Source organism: Staurois parvus, unplaced genomic scaffold (assembly GCF_062004578.1).
Source record: "Staurois parvus isolate SC_StPar_1 unplaced genomic scaffold, SC_StPar_1.0 ptg000538l, whole genome shotgun sequence".
NCBI classification, from domain to species: domain Eukaryota; kingdom Metazoa; phylum Chordata; class Amphibia; order Anura; family Ranidae; genus Staurois; species Staurois parvus.
In genome coordinates, this window is record NW_028318334.1 from 4,529,321 (window position 1) to 4,550,508 (window position 21,188).

The 21,188-nt window shown below is 41.6% G+C and overlaps 1 protein-coding gene across 1 annotated transcript in view; it reads right to left on the bottom strand.

The window, feature by feature from the left end:
- Window positions 1-20,582, bottom strand: part of EIF6 (eukaryotic translation initiation factor 6) — a 40,204-nt gene extending 19,622 nt beyond the window's left edge. The window contains exon 1 of the mRNA XM_089690640.1: window positions 20,346-20,582. Coding sequence (XP_089546766.1) covers window positions 20,346-20,452 — 107 coding nt within the window. The 5' untranslated portion in view covers window positions 20,453-20,582. The remainder of the gene's footprint in view (window positions 1-20,345) is intronic.
- Window positions 20,583-21,188: the final 606 nt, after the last annotated feature.

The window sequence follows — 21,188 nt, forward strand, 5'->3', positions numbered from 1 at the left end:
AGCACTGTTGGAGCCATAATCCAGAAGTGGAAAGAACATCATTTCACCATAAACCGGCCACAACCAGGTGCTCCTCACAATATTTCTGACAGAGGAGTGAAAAGAATTATCACAGGAGTTGTCCAAGAGCCAAGCACCAGTTGTGGAGAGCTTCAGAAAAACCTGGAATTAGCAGGTACAATTGTTTCAAAGAAAATTAGTAATGTACTCAACCGCCATGGCCTGTATGCACGCTCACCCCTCAAGACTCCATTGCTGAAGAAAAAGCTCATTTAAAGTTTGCTGCACAACATTTAGACAAGCCTGTGAAATACTGGGAGAATATAGTCTGGTCAGATGAGTCTAAAATTGAACTCTTTTGATGCCATAATACACACCGTGTTTGGAGGTCAAATGGCACTGCACATCACCCCAAAAACACCATACCAACAGTGAAGTTTGGAGGTGGGAACATCATGGTATGGGGCTGTTTTTTAGCATACAGTACTGGCAAATTTCATGTCACTGAAGGATGAATTAAAAAATGTACCAAGACATCCTTGATAAAAATCTGCTGCCATCTACCAGGATGATGAAGATGAAATGAGGGTGGTCATTTCAGCAAGACAATGGTCCCAAACAAAAAGCCAAGGAAGCTCTCAATTGGTTTCAATAAAATAAAACTGCTAGAATGGTCCAGCCAATCACCTGACTTGAATCCAATAGAAAATCTATATAAAGAACTAAAGGTCAGAGTTCATAGCGGATGCCCACGGAACCTTAGATTTGACGGTTTGTGTGGAAGAATGGGCCAAAATCACACCTGAGCAATGCATTCGACTAGTTTCTCCATACAGGAGGCGTCTTGAAGCTGTCATTACCAACAAAGGATTTTGTACAAAGTATTAAATACATTTCAGTTAGCGTGTTCAATACTTTTTCCCTGTGTCATTCCATTTTATTACACATACCTTAGTTTCTGAACTTCTTTGATTTGGTTTCTTTGTATGTATGGATCAGTTGTTACCGACATGTGGTGAAAATTTCATGTCAATACACCTTTAGAAATATATTTACTGAGAAAAATGGTGACAGGTTCAACACTTATTTTACCCTCTGTATATAGCTATAGTGTAAGCATGCAGACAGTCAGACCTTTCACAAGAGTCATCAATGTCAGCGTCCATTTTTCTTTAAATTATTTATAGGTAAAGTTCACTAACAAAACACATGCCATGGGCTGACAAAGTAGCTTGTAGTTCAATTTCAGTAGTGACAACACACAGTGGTGACGAGGGCAATAATGAATTGGAAGCCTGTCGTTGGCTCTGTCGCTTGGTCACAGGGAGCAATAAAGGGGCAGATATTCGCTGCATCACTAGGAATTTATTTTCACTTCCCAAAACAGATTAAAGCAGAACTACACTGCACCTGAGCATTACAAACCAAAAATACTAATTTAAAGCGGAGTTCCACTCACTCTGTAAAAAAATAAAAGTCAGCAGCTACAAAAACTGTAGCTGCTGACTTTTAAAAAAACAGCCACTTACCTGTCCCATGATCCCGTGGTGCCCACGACATTTCACTGGCCGTCCTGTATTCCAGGCGCCAGCATCTTCAGTGTGGGCACCCGGCTGTGACAGCTTGCGGCTTCACAGCCGGGTGCCCACTGCGCATGCGTGGGTAGTGCTGAGCTTCCTGAATGACCCTGTCGTCTTCTGGGACCTGTCACGTGTCCCACAAGACTACGGGGAGGAAGGGTAGGAGGACAACTTCCACTTCCGATCGCAGCAGAAGTGGGAGCGGGTATCTGTCAATTTCGGGTAGCCCCCCCCAAAGGTGCCAATCCTTAATGGGGAGCGGAGGACCAATCTTTAAAGCGAAACTTCCCCTTTTGGGTGGAACTCCACTTCAATTCTTTTTTTTTTTTTCATTTAACTTTTATTCGATTTTCTAGTACAAAAAGAACACCACATTTATAAAAATATTTCACGCATACACCATTTCATTTACCCCAATATTCCCCCCACCTCCACCCCAATTTTCCCCATCCTCTTTCCTGAACTATATCTTCTCTCATGTTTATTTATCTATCTCTGATGCTGCTCTCTCTTGGATTCTCAATTAAGGCTCTCTCCTGACTTCTAAACTTTCCCCTCAATTCCAACCAGTTCCATATATATTTCAGAGGATTTCAATTTCAGCCAACTACATCATGTTTTCCTGCATTTTTCCATTTTATCCTCCTCCACATGACATAGCTCCTCCATCCTATAAATATTTTCAACTCTATTTATCCAATTGTTGCATCTTGGTGCTTCAGGAACCTGCCAGAACTTGGGAATCAAACCCTTGGCCACACCAGGTGATAAGAGTAGCCTATTTTTATATAGTTTCGCTGAGGGCTCAAAGTTATAGAATAAACACCTCCAAGGATCTCTCTGTACGGTTATCCCATATATCTCCTGAATATATTGGATTATTTCCCTCCAGTAATCCTGTATTTTTGGGCAACCCCCACCATATGTGTGCCATTGTACCCCTTTCTCCACATCCTCTCCAGAACAGAAGTGAAGTGTCTACTTGTTGTCTGTGAACTATGTTTGGTGTAATATACCATCTAGTTAAACATTTAGAATTAATCTCCACTGTGCTCATATTTGTCACCTCGTGTGTTAATTTGAAAACTTTATTCTATTGCTGTACATTCAAGCTCCTTTTCCCATTTTTACTAAAACCCCGGATGATCAGTTCCTTTCATTAATTTTTAAGCCCTCGATGCCAACAGTATGCAGTCACCAGGATGCCCAGACCCTGTACTAACAATTGGGACCCATGACTCCCGGTTCCATGTCACCTGATTGCTGTGATCAGTCACTGTGCAGCCCACCCGTGTTTTCTTATCTCTCTGAATGGGGGAGAGAAGCAACGTTTCTTTCCCTCATGCGGGAGAATGCAAACAAAAATGTGTAGAAAAAAAAAAAAGGAAAAACAAAGAAAAAATATCTAGATCAATGTTAGATCTAGGTCAGTTCCAGGGTTAATGTTAGGGTCAAGGACAAAAGTCACGATTAGTACATTTTGGGCAGAATTTTTTTTAAAGCAGTATCAGTGTCTGTTAGTGCCAGTGTGTTTTAGGTAGGATAAAAAAATAGCAAAATGTGCACCATTGTTTCCAGGACTAATGCAGGCCATAGATGGGTCGAAAATCGGCCGATTTTTCGGCCGAAAATAAAATCGGCCGATTTTCGGATCGTTAGTGGGCGATTTGGTCGGCCGTTTTTCGGTATTTTGGCCGTTTTTTTTTTCGGTAAAGTTGGAAAAAAAAATCGGCCGATTTTTTACCGATAAAAAATCTGCGCATGAGCAGTGACCTGCAAGAGGAAGACAAAAAGAAGAAAAAGAAGAGGAAGAGGATGAAGAAGAGGATGAGGATGAAGAAGAGGGATGAGGATGAAGAAGAGGGATGAGGATGAAGAAGAGGGATGAGGATGAAGAAGAGGGATGAGGAAGAAGAAGAGGGATGAGGAAGAAGAAGAGGGATGAGGAAGAAGAAGAGGGATGAGGAAGAAGAAGAGGGATGAGGAAGAAGAAGAAGAAGAGGGATGAGGAAGAAGAAGAGGATGAGGAAGAAGAAGAGGATGAGGAGGAAGAAGAAGAGGATGGGGATGAGGAAGAAGAAGAGGATGAGGAAGAAGAAGAGGATGAGGATGAGGAAGAAGAAGAGGATGAGGATGAGGATGAAGAAGAGGATGAGGATGAGGATGAAGAAGAGGATGATGATGAAGAAGAAGAAGAGGATGAGGATGATGATGAAGAAGAAGAAGAGGATGAGGATGATGAGGATAATGAAGAGGATGAAGAAGAAGAAGAAGAGGGTGAGGATGAAGAAGAAGAAGAAGAGGGTGAGGATGAAGAAGAAGAAGAAGAGGGTGAGGATGAAGAAGAAGAAGAAGAGGGTGAGGATGAAGAAGAAGAAGAAGAGGGTGAGGATGAAGAAGAAGAAGAAGAGGGTGAGGATGAAGAAGAAGAAGAAGAGGGTGAGGATGAAGAAGAAGAAGAAGAGGGTGAGGATGAAGAAGAAGAAGAAGAGGGTGAGGATGAAGAAGAAGAAGAAGAGGGTGAGGATGAAGAAGAAGAAGAAGAGGGTGAGGATGAAGAAGAAGAAGAAGAGGGTGAGGATGAAGAAGAAGAAGAAGAGGGTGAGGATGAAGAAGAAGAAGAAGAGGGTGAGGATGAAGAAGAAGAAGAAGAGGGTGAGGATGAAGAAGAAGAAGAAGAGGGTGAGGATGAAGAAGAAGAAGAAGAGGGTGAGGATGAAGAAGAAGAAGAAGAGGGTGAGGATGAAGAAGAAGAAGAAGAGGGTGAGGATGAAGAAGAAGAAGAGGGTGAGGATGAAGAAGAAGAAGAAGAAGAGGGTGAGGATGAAGAAGAAGAGGGTGAGGATGAAGAAGAAGAGGGTGAGGATGAAGAAGAAGAGGGTGAGGATGAAGAAGAAGAGGGTGAGGATGAAGAAGAAGAAGAGGGTGAGGATGAAGAAGAAGAGGGTGAGGATGAAGAAGAAGAAGAGGGTGAGGATGAAGAAGAAGAAGAGGGTGAGGATGATGAAGAAGAAGAGGGTGAGGATGATGAAGAAGAAGAGGGTGAGGATGAAGAAGAAGAAGAGGGTGAGGATGATGAAGAAGAGGGTGAGGATGATGAAGAAGAAGAGGGTGAGGATGATGAAGAAGAAGAGAGTGAGGATGAGGATGAAGAAGAGGATGAGGATGAGGATGAAGAAGAGGATGAGGATGAAGAAGAGGATGAGGATGAAGAAGAGGATGAGGATGAAGAAGAGGATGAGGATGAAGAAGAAGAAGAGGATGAGGATGAAGAAGAAGAAGAGGATGAGGATGAAGAAGAAGAAGAGGATGATGAAGAAGAAGAGGATGAAGAAGAAGAAGAAGAAGAAGAAGAGGATGAGGATGAAGAAGAGGATGAGGATGATGAAGAGGATGAGGATGATGAAGAAGAGGATGAGGATGATGAAGAAGAAGAGGATGAGGAAGAAAAGAGGATGAAGAAGAAAAGAGGATGAAGAAGAAGAGGATGAATATGAAGAAGAAGAAGAGGATGAGGATGATGAAGAAGAAGAAGAGGATGAGGATGAAGAAGAGGACGAGGATGAAGAAGAGGATGAGGATGATGAAGAAGAAGAAGAAGAGGATGAGGATGAGGAAGAAGAAGAGGATGAGGATGAAGAAGAGGATGAGGATGAAGAAGAAGAAGAAGTAGGATGAAAATAAGAGGAATTCCAGTCCAGCAAAAAGTGTCTCTGCAGAGAGCTCCGCTATTTCTTTGACAGTTCTCTGACAGTTCCTTGACATTTACAGCGGTTGCAACATTGTATCTATTTGTTTCCGAATAAAAACATCTGTATCCTAAATGGAAACAAATAGATACATTGTTGCAACCTCTATAAATGTCAAGGAACTGTCAAAGAAATAGCAGAGCTCTCTGCAGGGACACTTTTTGCCGGCTCTACACGGGATGAAAATCGGCCGATTTTTTTTACCATTGATGGTAACGTCGGCCACTTGAACGACCGATTTTTCATTTTTTAAAAGAAAAATCTGCCGTTTTTCTCCCCATCTATGGCCTGCATAAGAGCCTGTTCACACCACATGCAGGCCAGCACGTTTTTCGTCTGCAACAAAAACATATGGATAGTAGGCTATATGGTTTCCAATGGCATAGTTCACACCAAAGCAGTCAGTTCCAGGAAAAAAAAAAAAAAGGAGAGCATGCTGCATTTTTTCTGCAATTAAATGTACTGGAACTTGGTAAATTGCATAAAAAACACAGTGGAATGCACCAAAAAGTCACCAGAATGCACGTGTCCTTATTTAAGGTGAACTAGAAAAAAATGCACCAGAACACATAAAAAAATCAAAACGCACCAAAACGCATCAAAAAAGTGTACAAAAAAAATTCACCCAGAACACATCCAGACTGTGTTTCTATGGTGTGAACCGGCCCTTAGTACAGGAACAAACAACCAACACACATGTGGTATCGCTGCGATAATCAGGAGCTGGAGAATTTGGGGTTGTTCTTTGGTGGTAGGTTATGGTAGTAGCAAGAAATATACAGTTATATTATTTTGTTTTATTTTTTTTTATTATTATTTTGGACCAGTTTGGCCCAATTTGTCCTGAAAAAAAACAAGGTATAATCCACCTGGATACACAAAGTAGTTGTGATGATGTACAGTTTTACTAACACATGTCAAAGCTGTAAAATTGTACCTATGTGTTTAGGATTGTTTTACCCTTCCACACTAAGAGGTTAATGCTCAAAGCAAACTCTCCCATCCATGTCTTCATGCTTTATTTTGCTGAAACCAGGGATGCACTGAAATTTCGATGGTCAAAATGTCTCGGCCGAAAACACCCCTTTCGGCCTTCGGCCGATATGAAAAAAAGCCCCTCGCCGCTGCTCGGTAGTTCTCAGCCTTACCTGAGAAACCATCAATCCCAGCGCTGGGCATAGAGATGAGTGAAGCAAAGATGGCCACCACTCATCTCTATGCCCTTGGAGGACCGGAGCAATGTCACTTCCCTATCCTGCCATTTTGGGTTTTTTTTTTTTTTATAATGCACTAGATCAATGCCTTTTTTTGATCCAATGCTTTAAATTGCAGAGGAGAGAAGTGGGGTCTTATTGACCCCATATCTCTCCATAAAGAGGACCTGTCAATTATTTCTATCACAAGGGATGCATGCATTTCTTGTGATAAGAATAAAAGTTTTTTTTTTAAACAGACAGTGCAAAAAAAAAAAAAAAAAATTAAATACATTAAAAAAAAAAATAAAAAGTTTAAAGTGCCCCCGTCCCCCCACGTAGTGAAGAAACGCATACGTAGGCCATGCCCACATACGTCAATGGACCTCCTCTGTAACTTTACACTGCTCATCTGTAGAAATTTTTAAAGCATCACCCATGGAGATTTTTAAGTACTTCAGTTTCATGCCATTCCATGAGCGTGCGCAATTTTAAAGTGTGACATGTTGGGTATCTGTTTACTCGCCGTAACATCCTCTTTCATATTTTACAAAAGAATTGGTGTATATATTGTATTTTTTTGTTGTTTTTTTAAATTGAATTTTTTCCAAACATATATATATTCATTTTTAAAAACTGCGCATTTCAGTTTCGGTTTTCAGCCAAGTGCATTTTGAATTTTCGGTTTCAGTACCAGAATTTTCATTTCGGTACCCCCCCCCAATCATGATATTTTTTTCCAAAAGAAAAGGTCCTGGAGAATAAAATGGTGGTTGTGGCAATTTTTTACAGACAATGTTTGCACAGCAGTTTCTCAAATAGAAATTTTCAGTGAAAAATACACTTCAATTTTAGCACATGCAAAACACAGTATAATACCCAAAAATTATATTACTCTGAGTAAACAGATACCAAACATGTCACATTTTAAAACTGTGCACACCCAAGAAATGGTAAACTATGATACATTAATTATTCATAGATGACACTAAGTCTTTACAGTTTGCCAGTTTAGAGTTAAACATAGATCTGATGCTAGAACTAGGGAAGCAGCCCTGTATCAGTTGATCCTAGATGGGGTTTAAACTAGGCTGAACATTTTTTTTCCCTGCCCTATGGCAGCACTGGCACCCGCTCAGCCCACTGCCAAGCATCAGCACTGCAGAGAAAAGCACAAAAAATTCAAGTATTTCCAATGCTTTTTTTTTTTTTTGGAGTGCCTTATTAACCTTAATGCTGGCCCAGCTCCTCCACCACTCGGTATATGACCTATGTAGCTGTAGGAGAATACTACAAAATGTCACTTGAGTGACAGCTCTGAGTCTACAGGGGTTGCTGACATCACATCCAAGCAGGAGTCTCAGTTTTTGAATGTCTACACAAGGGAGATTTTTTTACAAGTAGAATAATAAATGAAATACATTCTGTGTGGTACACTGCGAGCACTTTACTCTTCCTCACATGTTAAAGTCAGATTGTGAGAGAAAACCCTGCAAGTTGACTTTAACATGTGAGGAAGAGTAAAGTGCTCGCAGTGTACCACACAGAACGTATTTCATTTATTATTCTACTTGTAAAAAAATCTCCCTTGTGTAGACATTCAAAAACTGAGACTCCTGCTTGGATGTGATGTCAGCAACCCCTGTAGACTCAGAGCTGTCACTCAAGTGACATTTTGTAGTATTCTCCTACAGCTACATAGGTCATATACCGAGTGGTGGAGGAGCTGGGCCAGCATTAAGGTTAATAAGGCACTCCAAAAAAAAAAAAAAGCATTGGAAATACTTGAATTTTTTGTGCTTTTCTCTGCAGTGCTGATGCTTGGCAGTGGGCTGAGCGGGTGCCAGTGCTGCCATAGGGCAGGGAAAAAAAAAAAATGCTGCCATAGGGCAGGGAAAAAAAACCCCCAATAATATCCAGATTTTCTCAGCTAATGTCACGGCAAAGGTGACAGTAGTACCTCTAGCTATAGTGATAGATTGTGAGAGAAAACCCTGCAAGTTATCACTATAGCTAGAGGTACTACTGTCACCTTTGCCGTGACATTAGCTGAGAAAATCTGGATATTATTGGGGTGATGTGTGGTCCTCGTACTCATGAATGTGCCCTGCTTGCAGATAATCTTTCATCCCGCACTTCCCAACTTGTGTCCACCCACAAGGTTATGCATCTTCTGAAGGAATTTGGGAACATTTCTGGTCTCATGATGAATGCATTGAAATCTGTGGCTCTGAACGTGACAGTGTCTGAGCAACTGACACACCTCAAGGACCACTTTTTCATGTGGAACAATTCTCACATTCCTTATCTCAGGATTCATCCCTATTTTGGGATTCAACTTCTAATGTAGCTCATTTACATGATACCGATGATCCCCTGCTCGATAAAAAACTTGAATCGGATTTACAGCACTGGTTCATATATGATCCTGAATTGGGAGGAATAACACGATCAAGATGTCTTTGCTTCCCCGAATTCTATATTTCTTCCAATCCCTTCCTATTATGCTCTCGGATATGAAGAAATTTCAATCCAAATTGGTTTGTTTCGTTTGGGGTAGTACTGGTCACAGTCCAGCACCCCTAAAGTTTGAAGGGCAGTAAACTGCCCCTTTTTTCAAAATAAGTTTGGAGACCACTACCTTAGACTATCTAGCATGGCAAGTGCCAAGGCACAGGCTACCTATTCTTGTCCTGACTCTCTCATTCCTTAAGACCCCTGGCGGTATTCCCGAGTGTAGCTCGGGGTGAACTTTCAGTACCAGAAGCGGTAACCCCGAGCTACACTCGGGATTACCCTGCAGTGTTGGAGGGACAGGTAACTGGCTGTTTTTTAAAAGTCAGGAGCTACAGTTTTTGTAGCGGCTGACTTATTTTTTTGATAGGTCGAGTGGAACTCCACTTTAACGCTCCAACACTGCCCAGGCAACTTAGGCAAGCCATCATCCAAACTCTAAGTTATTTGTCAGACTTCTCACTACTTATGCTCTTTATGACCTGATCCTTCTACAGGTCAATGGATTACCTTTCATGAGAAATGATGTAGACAGGGTCTGGGTCAAGTGGTGGTATTTCCAAGACTTATAGGCTGCTGCTCAGCACCCAACAGGTTCTCTTACATGGCTAATTGGGACAAAGCTCTCTCTAGCACTGAAGAACTAGGCTAATGTCTTTTATCAGCGTTCTTTTAAAGGAATTTTAAATGTTACCTTGATTGCGGATAACTGCAAAGTGCTGACAAGATGGCATTTAGTCCCCACCCACCTTTCCAAAATGTACCCACGTTCTTCTCCATTGTGTTTTACGAGCTGTGATCTATTAGGTTCTATGCGATTGATTTACTAAAACTGGAGAGTGCAAAATCTGGTGCAGCTCTGCATGGGAGCCAATCAGCTTCTAACTTCAACTTGCTCAATTAAGCTTTAACAAAAAACCTGGAAGCTGATTGGTTTCTATACAGAGCTGCACCAGATTTTGTACTCTCCAGTTTTAGAAAATAATATTTTGTGGGAGATTTTGGAATGGTATATTTGCTTTACTTTGAAGGGTCAACCTGTCAAAAATCTGCGATCTACTAATCAGCCAAGGTAATCATTGCTAAATCCTGGAGATCCCTGTAAGCCCTGGTTTACACTGATGCGGTGCGGAATTCGTGTTTTCTGTGCAAATAACGCACCGCATCAGAATCGCACCCCGTTCATACGAACCGCTGTGGGTGTGTATGTTAACAACACCCCAAAAGCGGTCCACAAAACGCGGTCCGATGTGCAGAATAGTATCGCATAGGTGTGAATACCCATGCGATCTGATTCTAGTGTGGACCCAAAAAAGGGCTCTGCACCTTTTTGGGGCGGGTGCGGTGTGATTAGAGCCATACATAATGTATGGCTCTAATCACACCGCACACAAATAACATGTGATTTGCACAGGAATGCGGTGCGGTTCCTGTGTGAATCACATGCGATGTACCGCACCACATACATGTGAACCCAGGCTGAATGTCCTTTTCACAGGCAAAAAATATCACGGATTATGACTCATGAAAAGATTGCTCGTGTTTTGAAGGATACGATTACGCAATTTGAGAGAATCAGAGATCTGGCCCCAGTATCTGCAGGTCTCATCCAGTTGATTGGTACCCTTTTTTGTGATGTTTATTGATAGCAGGTCCATTGCTTGTCTTTTCTGTTTTATTTTCTAGTCTCTGCTTTCTTCTTTTTGTTTTCCTATTTGCCGGGACTATGCTCATATATACTTTGCTGAAAGCAGATTTCCAGCCTTTCTTTTTTTAACCACTTCCGTGCTTCCCTATAGCAGAAATAATGTGATTTTGTAGTTCCGAGTAGGGGGCAGGCACCCTATCCGTGCCACCATTAGCAGCCTTGGCTGTCAATCACCAGGCCCTGGCCAGTGATTACTCATTGACACCAGGTGATTGTCGAGTATCTACAACGGGAGAGAGACCTGTGAATAAACAACACAGACCTCTCTCCTGTCAGCTCCTGCACACTGCTTTGTATGGCTCTGCACAGCAGAGCCATACAAAGCAGTGTGCTTACAGTATAAATCACTCACACAGCATACTGTGAAACAGCACACAGTTAACCCTTTGATTGCCCCACATTAACCCCTTCCTGCCCAGTGCCATTAGTACAGTGTCACTGCTATTTATTCGCACTGATCACTGTATTGAGGATGTCAGTGACACCAAGGCAGTTCTCCCCCCCGTGTCAGAATGCCCGCCACAATCCCACAGTAAGTCACTGATCGCGGCCATTACTAGTAAAAAAAAAATCCCAGTACGTATACCACCATTTGTAAACGCTATAACTTTCACGTAAATCAATCAATTTACAAGTATTGGGATTTTTTTTTTTTTTTTTTTAGCAAAGACATGTAGCAGTATACATTTTGGCCTAAATTTATGACAAAATTTGATTTCTTAAAATTTTTTTACTGAACATGTTTAACCATTTCAATACCGTGCAATTTTACACCTTCCTGCCCAGGCCAGTTTTCAGGTTTCAGCGCTCTCACACTTTGAATGACAATTGTGCTAAAATTTTATCATTTTCTTCACACAACTAGAGCTTTCTTTTGGTGGTATTTAATCACCGCTGGGGTTTTTATTTTTTGCTAAATTAACAAAAACAGACCAAAAATTTTGAAAAAAAACACATTTTCTTTGTTTTTGTTATAAAATTTACAAATAAATAATTGTTCTTCATAAATTTAGGCCGAGATGTATTCTGCTACATGTCTTTGGTGAAAATAACCCAAATTAGGATGTATTTTTTAGTTTGTAGGAAAGTTATAGAGTTCACAAACTATGGTATAGATCTGAATATTGATCAATCCTGAAGTACTGACAGCCAATCTAATTTCTTGAGGTCCAAGAATGTCAGAATAGTACAGATATCCCCCAAATGACCCTTTTTGCAGAGTAGACAGTCCGACGTACTTCATAAGAGGCATGGCGAGTTTTTTGAAGTTGTATTTTTATGTCATTTTTCGGAAAATGAAAAAATTAAAAAAATTATTTTCACTATTTTTTTTTTTACATACTGTCACCAGTGCAGTACAGCGTCATCATATAACTGGCATGGCGGTTAACAGGGACACTGACTGGTGACAGTATGAAAAAAATATATATATATTTTTTTTTTTTATTATATTTAATTTTTTATTACTTTTTTTTTATTTTTTTAAGATTTTTTTTCATATTTTACTATGACCAAAGTAGTACAATGTTACCATAGTAACACTGTACTACTTTGGGGAAGTGATCAGTATTTCTTTTTTTTTTTTTTTTACACAATTTGCTTATAGCAAAGAATTACTTTGCTATAAGCAAGCATTTACCTGAATGAAATCGATTCATTCAGCTTTTTTTTTTTTTTTGTGCTTAGTTGTGATTTGGTCACAGCTAATCACATGACATGTGCATGTGATTAGCTGTGACCATTCACAGCTAGGCACTAGTATACAATGGATGGCATCATGAATGAAGCCATCCATTGTATACAACTGTCATGTGACCTGCTGTGATTGGTCACAGCAGGTCACATGGTACCAGCAACGGGAGGCGGTACTCGGATCTGTCATCGGCCGTGTCCGAGGTGCACGGCCCGTGACAGATCCCGCTGCTGCGCCGCTCTGCATTACCGCAAACGGCGCATGTGCGGGAGCACGCCAAATGGCGTGCACCCGGAATAAAGAGGCACATCTGAAGCCGCCAAACGGCCATTGGCCAGGCGGCTAATGGTTAATAGCAAAAAGTCAAAAATATTGTTTTTTTATCAAACTTGTCGGTGTTTTTTTTTTGTTTTGTTTTTTTATAGCGCAAAAAAAAAAAAAAAAAAAAAAAAAACACACAGGTGATCAAATACCACCGAAAGAAAGCTCAATTCGTGGAAAAAAAAGCCATAAATTTAATTTGCGTGCAGCATTGCATGCCTGCACAATTGTTAGACATATAAAAATTGCAGCGCTAAATAGTAACACATAGCAATATTGGTGATAAAGTGCAAGAGCGCTAACATGGAGCGCAATAGGAAGTGATCAGTGCACCGTCCTTTAGGTCACTAACGAACAAGTTAGTGACCTAAACGCACAATATAAACGTATATAGTCCATACAAATACTTCCGTAAATAAGTGGTTATTTCATCCAATGTGTGCAGATAAGTGGCTCCTCCACATACTCAAATTATGGTGCTCGTGACTCCTTGTGGTATAGGCAAAAGAGGTGTGCTTGCACTCACCAGACGCACAACCAGTTTGTGCATGTAAAGATATTCCTGTAGGTCATCTGGACATCGATGGGGAGATGGTACTTCTCAGGTACTCGATACACCCTTAAATGGACTTCAGACCTTTCCGCACCCTCTAGGTGTAGAGCAGGAACCTGGGACAAATATACCTCCCATCCTGGACACATCCCTTAGTTCTACCTGCCTTCCTGTCACAAACTTGAAAGAAAAGCACAGCACTGCAGAAATGATATGTCAAAGAATTGCTAAAATATCCACTATAAATAGCACAATCAAGACTGGTACAGTTCACTCTGCTGCTCAAGGTGGAGATTTAGCGCCATTGAGTGGCTGTGGTATCCATACCAAGGGTTTGTCCACTTTACTGCGAGGGTCCTGCGGAAAGGTCTGAAGTCCGTTTAAGGATGTATCGAGTACCTGAGAAGTAGGATCTCCCCATCGATGTCCAGATGACCTACAGGAATACCTTTACATGCACAAACTGGTTGTGCGTCTGGTGAGTGCAAGCACACCTCTTTTGCCTATACCACAAGGAGTCACGAGCACCATAATTTACTGAGCATGTGGAGGAGCCACTTATCTGCACGCATTGGATGAAATAACCACTTATTTACGGAAGAATTTGTATGGACTATATACGTTTATATTGTGCGTTTATGTCACTAACTTGTTCGTCCAAAATGACGGTGCACTGATCACTTTCTATTGCGCTCCATGTTAGTGATGTTGCACTTTATCACCAATATTGATATTTGTTACTATTTAGCGCTGCAATTTTTATATGGTATTTTTAAGGATTTAGAGGTTTTTTTCCTTTTGCTAGCTGCTCTGTTCATGATTCATATATATTAGCGCTCGCTTGTACATTTATAATGTTAAATTAACATAGCGACGCAACACAAAAAATGGCCTGGTCAGGAAGGGGATAAATCCTCAGGAGGACAAGTGGTTAAAAAACTCACTGTGCACTCCTTAGCAAGCACGCTCCCATCTTCAGTGTGGCTATCTGAAGCTAATTCATTGCTCCTCCGGGATACAGTGCCACTGGCTACCCAGCATGCACCTCCCATTCTCACGCATGCGCAGTGTGTACAAAGCGGAGCGCACTCATCTCCGCCTGGTATCGCATCATTTCTGGTTTGGAAAAACCGCAATGCTAGAAGCAAAGGCAGCCCATTGACTCTTAGGATTGATGACACTTAAAGTGAGTGGGACTCCACTTTCATGTGATTTTACATGGACTATATGATCCTGAGATATCGCCAAGTAGCCTCTGTTTTTTCTTTGTACCTAAAGTGTATTTTTTTGTGTGCTACATTAGAAGGACTTGCTACATTTTATCTCTGCATTATATAATAAAAAGACTGAATGTAAAAATACAATATATGCACATAGAATCCTATGGGAAATGTGTTGTTGAAATGAATGTTGTGGTGGCAGGGTATAGTTAGAGATACTAAGGTTCACTTTTATGTTATAAAATTAACAAACATGTCATACTAACTTGTTCTCTGTAATGGTTTTGCACAGAGTACCCCCAACCCCCCTCTTCTTGGGTCCCTCACAGATGCTCCTGGCTCCTCCCCCCGCTGTAGTGTGTGCGCTCGCTCCTAAGCTGTTTTTGTGTATTTTATAGGACACAAAAAGCGCGGCTCAGAACCACCCCCCCACTCCCTCCTCAATGGCTGTGCTTGCCAATGGCTCCCCTCCCGCTGTTGTGTCTCAGCCAATTAGAGAGAGAGACCCAAGAGAGCCACTGCTCGTGTACAGTGCTGGATCAAGAGTGACTCAGGTAGTTATTAGGGGGCTGGAGGGCCCTCAGCACACTGAAGGATTTTTACGTTCATGCATAGAATGCACAAAGGTAAAAAAACCTTCAGCCTTTCCACTTTAAGGATCATGTCCAGGGTGGATAAAAATCAATGATTTTTTTTTTAAATCTGATTTTTTTTATTTAAATCAGATTTTTTTAAATAAAATGCTTTTTGAGGAAAATATATTACCATCCAAAGGTTATTCCATCATGAAATAAAGATTAGTTTTTTTCATTATGTAGAATAAGGCTGTATATGTTTAATTTTTTTGGTAAATAAATTCCATTAATCCATTCACAATGTCATGCTCTTCCAGAGGTTTTTGTAAGATTATTGGGCAGTTTCTCTGCCTACAAGATATTATCACTGATGCTTGGTTTACTTTTGCAGTTCTCAAAACTGAATTTGACTCAGCGGAGATCACATGCCTCTTCTTCACAGCAAAAATGTTATAACATGAACAGAGTTAAGAAAAAGACCTTAATCCTAACTTCTACAAACCTATGAATACAGAATCAACCCCTTCAGTGCTAAGTTTCAAGAAGTTCAGTGAATAGAATAGAAACAATATTTTTCTGATTGTTTGGAGTGGAATAGATCTGCACAAGAAGAAAGTGAAACTAAGTGTGAGGAGGAAGGGGCTGACAGTCTAAGTTTCTTAAAATATATATTATTTTGTTTAGCCAAATTAGTTAACAAACATGGATGTTTGTTTAAGCAAATAACATATGCTGTAATGTTATTGTTTCAGCTGAATAAATCTATTTAAATTGTTATTATTAAGGTAATGATTATTTTTCTCCTTCCTAAGTACGACAGAAAAGTTGTCCAAATATGAATGATTAACCTATTAACCTGCGGATAAAAAAACTAATATGAAAAGTTGTTATTCTAAAAATCTTCATCTACTTGCATATTAAAGTTATACCAGCAAGAATTAGTCTATGTAGAAAACTAGGATTTAAATCAAGCCTTACTGACTAGTGATTTAAATTGTGATTTAAATCAGTTTGATTTAAATCAAATCCACCCTGATCATGTCATATTGACAGTTCTGTCTTTAGTGAATCTTCACCTGTGAATGGCAGCCTAACATGCAGCTTCTCTATGAAATGACCCCATCACTGCTGGAACCAGCAATGAATCACTCGCTAACCACTCCCTCACCTGTGATTGCGCTTCAGCAATGTTTGGTGATGCAACTTCCACTTGTCATAACATGAAATTAAAATGACTGATTCTGCTATTGGCAAAGTGTCACAGGTAAACTTACCAAAAAATATGTCAAACCAGCTCAAATTTGTGCGGGATGAAACAGTCTGACATACAGATGCCAAACATACCTAAAGTAGTATCAAACCCCTAACCAAAAATGGAATATATTGCAGCTTACCAATTATTAAATGTGGTGGCTGCATTAGTCTTCTTTGTTAAGTTTTTTACCTGGTGAACTGGCCAGTAACACACCTCCTGTATTAGAGCGCCTCTACTCTGGATGTAGGAGCACAGGAGGCACTTTCAGACAGCAGCATTGTCAATCTACGGAGAGGGGAGTGTAAGATGGACTAGAAGATTTAGATACACTAACACATTGAAGCCGAACCTCAGCTCAAACTGCAATTACAGCAACAATTTTTTTTTTGCTTTTGGGATAAAGGTGTTATATGAATAAAAGCTGATCATTGTAAGCTCCCCTGTCAGTGGTAAATGATTTTCTTCACACTTGAACTGCTAGATATGCAGGAGAGGTTGTTCTGTTGAAAAAGAACTTACTGGCTAGATCAGAAAATAAAGTAAAAAATCCTAAAAAAAGAAAACTAACACAGCCAAACTTCTCTGTTGATCCCATCATGCACCAGGAGTGACTAGTACTCAGGAGAGCATACAACTCACTTAAACACTTGCCTATTGGCCACTTATACCCCCTTCCTTACCAGGCCAATTTTCAGCTTTCAGAGCTGTTGCACTTTGAATGACAATTGTGCGGTCATGCAACATTGTACCAATATTAAATTTTTATCATTTTTTTTCTCATAAATAGAGCTGGTATTTAATCGCCACTGGGGTTGTTTACTTTTTGCGCTATAGACAAAAAAGTTTGAAAAAAAAACGTTTCTTTGTTTCTATTATAAAATTTTGCAAACAGGTAATTTTTCTCCTTCATTGACGTGCGTTGATGAGGCAGCACTGATAGGCGGCACTAATAGGCAGCACTGACTGGCACAACTGCTGGGCTGCACTGATGGGCACAGGTGGGTGGCACTGATGGGTACCGATCATCAGTGCCGTGATGATCGTGCCAATACCTGCTCTGACAACTGCTGGTTTTCGGCCGTACTTTCCTCATGCTCTGACAGCGTGAGGAAAGTGCAGCCGAGAACCGGCAATTGCATTTCCCTGTGAACAGCGTGTCATTGGACACGGCTGACCACGTGATAAAAAGCCGCTGTGATTGGCCTTTTACCACATCATGTGATCAGCTGTGTACGTAGGACACAGCAATCACGGAGATCGCCGAGGACACGCAGGAGAGCTCGTACTGAGAGGACATCATATGGCGTCCACCCAGAACTGGCCGACCGCAATGCAGCCGTCATTCGGCTACCTGCGGTCGGCAACTAGTTAAACCTGACAAAGCTGGACATGTAATCAAAAAAATATGAATATGATCTCCTGCGCCACTACATATAATAATACTATACAGCAGCTAGCACTAAAGGTGCCACAATCACAACACCAACAGTAGTCAAGAAAATAAAGATATAAAGCAGTGCAGCGCTCAAAACAAAGAGAAGTATACTATATCAGATGACATACAGATATACAGGTGGCCCACATGGCCATAACGTCTAAAACATTAATGGGCTGGTGGTGACTAGATCTCAGACCACTTAATCATGCACTATAGTGACTTCAAGCATGTGCAGTAAATAGTGTCCATGTGCATAAAATAACATGCTGGTGTAAACTGTTGGTGCCAATCCTCAAATAGGTGAAGTGCCCCCTCCCCTTCCTGCCCAGGCCCCTAGGGACCAATGAGCCTTTGAGTATATGGTAAATCTTGGATAGATCCTTCAGATGGTGAATCCCTCAGGAAGTAATGGTGGGACTCTCCTCCTCTTATCTCCTATGTCAGAGCGTTGATGGTATCGAAGGTACCCCTCCCACACGGTCATCAATAATATCTACGCCAGTGGGAGGAGTTTACACGAACGTTCTGACGTCATATCCAGCGTGGGCGCCATCTTGGTGCTCCCAGTTCCTGAATGCAGTACACCCTTTGAGTGGTGTGAAGGCTCGTTTTTTATGAATAAATGTGTGAGTAGTATTTTGGTTTTTATACTCATTTAATAAAGCGATTTTACACTATGCAAGTTCTTTTTCCTTATTGATGACCGTGTGGGAGGGGTACCTTCGATACCATCAACGCTCTGACATAGGAGATAAGAGGAGGAGAGTCCCACCATTACTTCCTGAGGGATTCACCATCTGAAGGATCTATCCAAGATTTACCATATACTCAAAGGCTCATTGGTCCCTAGGGGCCTGGGCAGGAAGGTGAGGGGGCACTTCACCTATTTGAGGATTGGCACCAACAGTTTACACCAGCATGTTATTTTATGCACATGGACACTATCTACTGCACATGCTTGAAGTCACTATAGTGCATGATTAAGTGGTCTGAGATCTAGTCACCACCAGCCCATTAATGTTTTAGACGTTATGGCCATGTGGGCCACCTGTATATCTGTATGTCATCTGATAAAGTATACTTCACTTTGTTTTGAGCGCTGCACTGCTTTATATCTTTATTTTCTTGAAAGCTGGACATGAGCAACTGCAGCTCAGGCACTCTGTACTATCACATGGGATTGGGAGTCCTCAGCCCTGTGTAAGCTCCAAACTGTGACTTGAAGATTACAAAAGACTGCGCTTTTCTTAATTCCTTGCAGCATTACAGAAGGTGGGGTTTGGGGGGAATCAGCGGGATAGTGAAGGGATGGTGCATATGTGCAGCTGGCATGGCCAGCACTAAAGCCCAAATCCAAGAATTCCTTCTGAAGAACCAGGTAGTGTTAGGGTCTCTGTTGGGTTTTTATTATTGCCTGTCTGTATTTAGTGGGCAATTTCCCCTCAACAGTATTTGTCAGAACAGGGGGAAAAAAAAAAAAAAAAAAAAAAAAAAAATCGCACATCCGTCCAACAAGGACACAGCTAAAACACATTTTTGTAAAGTAGTGGGGGGGGTTGAATTTGTGACAATGGTGGAAGTCAATGAAATAAGAACAAAGGGTCCAGATTCAGTTATGTCTCACTACTGCCACTCTGAGAACCTCTTGCTATGGCTGTGAATTACCACCAAGTTTACAGATATGAAACCTGGTGGTAATGAAGACCAACTTGCGGAGTGCAGAATGTACAAAGGTGCCTGGGGTACGGCCGGGGAAGGGGCGCAGAGTGCCCGGGAATGCCCGGGGTGGAGCAGTGTGCCTGGGAATGCCAACAAACACCAGTGTTCAGAGTAGGGCAAAGATGCTGAGACGCTGTTATGCATGTGTGCCTCCTGGACTGAGCTTGTGGTTGCTAGGATGCAAGTGCTCCAGGCTTCCTAACAACTGACGAGTTAGCCCCATTCAGGAACAGGGAGGGGGAAGTTGGTTGAACACTTTTTTTTTAAACCGGTCTGGATTGTAGCTGTAAGACTTCCATAGATCATACAGAACAGTACAGTATAGTACCTCATAGATCCACCATTCCACACTGCACAACTGACATCTAAAGTAGAACTAAAGATATTTTTTTCCCTTTTGGATAGAGTAAGGGAGTATTATAACCCCTGTTTGTCCCTCCCCCCCAATCTGTATCCCATTGGGGAGATTTCCCTTCACTTCCTGTCTCATAGCCAAAACAGGAAGTGAGAGGAAATCTCTCCTATGGTTGTCACCAGCCCCCATTACAAGATTTCCCCTCTCTTCCTGTTCCGGTGACAACCCTAAATTTGGGGATGTACTTTCACTGATAATGGTAAACAGGACAAATAGAGAGGATGGATCTCCCTAATGGGGGCACAGACAGGCAATGAAAAGCTGACAAGGGATCTAACCCACCTACACTGCACAGTCTATAGTCCAAGTGAGACACGTGTGGGATGTAGATCTAAGCAGAGTTGTCACCCCCCCCCAGGTGATTCATGGGAGGAGCTTTCTGTAGCCGGCTGCCCCCTGGGTGAGGTCTCACCTGTAGAAGTTCTCCGAGCCTCCTATAGCCACCAGGCAGTAGGTGTTGGTCAACTTGGCGAAGCAGCCGATCTCATTGTTGTTCTCGAAGGAAGCCCGAACAGCCATGTCTATGGACGGGACTCGTTCACACGCCGCTCCGTACAGCCGACACCGAGCAACCTCACCTCACTCACCGCTTCTCCCCGCTGTCTCCGACACCCCAACACGTGGCTAGAGAGCACAACGCCTCCACTTCCGGGATGTCAGGAGCGCAGCCAATGGGGAGCGGGCGTCAGGAGAGTCGGTGATCCTACGGCGGCCATGTTTGTTGTGGGATTGAAAGTCGCCGTTTTTAGAAATAAATGTTGCTCAAAAAGCTGTTTTTTTTACTATAACTTACTTATACTATTGACGTAATACCATTTATTTTTAATTTCACGCCCGGAAATAATTTTTTCCCTGAGTTGTCGGTGCTGTGTCAGTCACATGACTCTACAGGCCCGCCCACTGCTCAGCTCCTCCTTATTTCATCTCTGGTTCATTTACATGGAACTTTAGGAAACAAAAGTAGAACTGTAGGTAAAACTTTTTTTCAGTTTGGATGGAGTAGCGGAAGGTTATAACCCCTGTCCGTTTTTATTTTGCCTTCTGTGACCCAAGAGGGAAATTTCCCTTGAATTCCTGTCCTATAGCCTAAACAGGAAGTGAAAAAATCTATGCAAATTAACTACTTCCATACCAGGCACTTTTACCCCCTTCCTGCCCAGGCCAGTTTTCACATTTCAGCGCTCTCACACTTTGAATGACAATTGCGCGGTCATACAACATTGTACCCAAACTAAAAATTTATCATTTTCTTCAC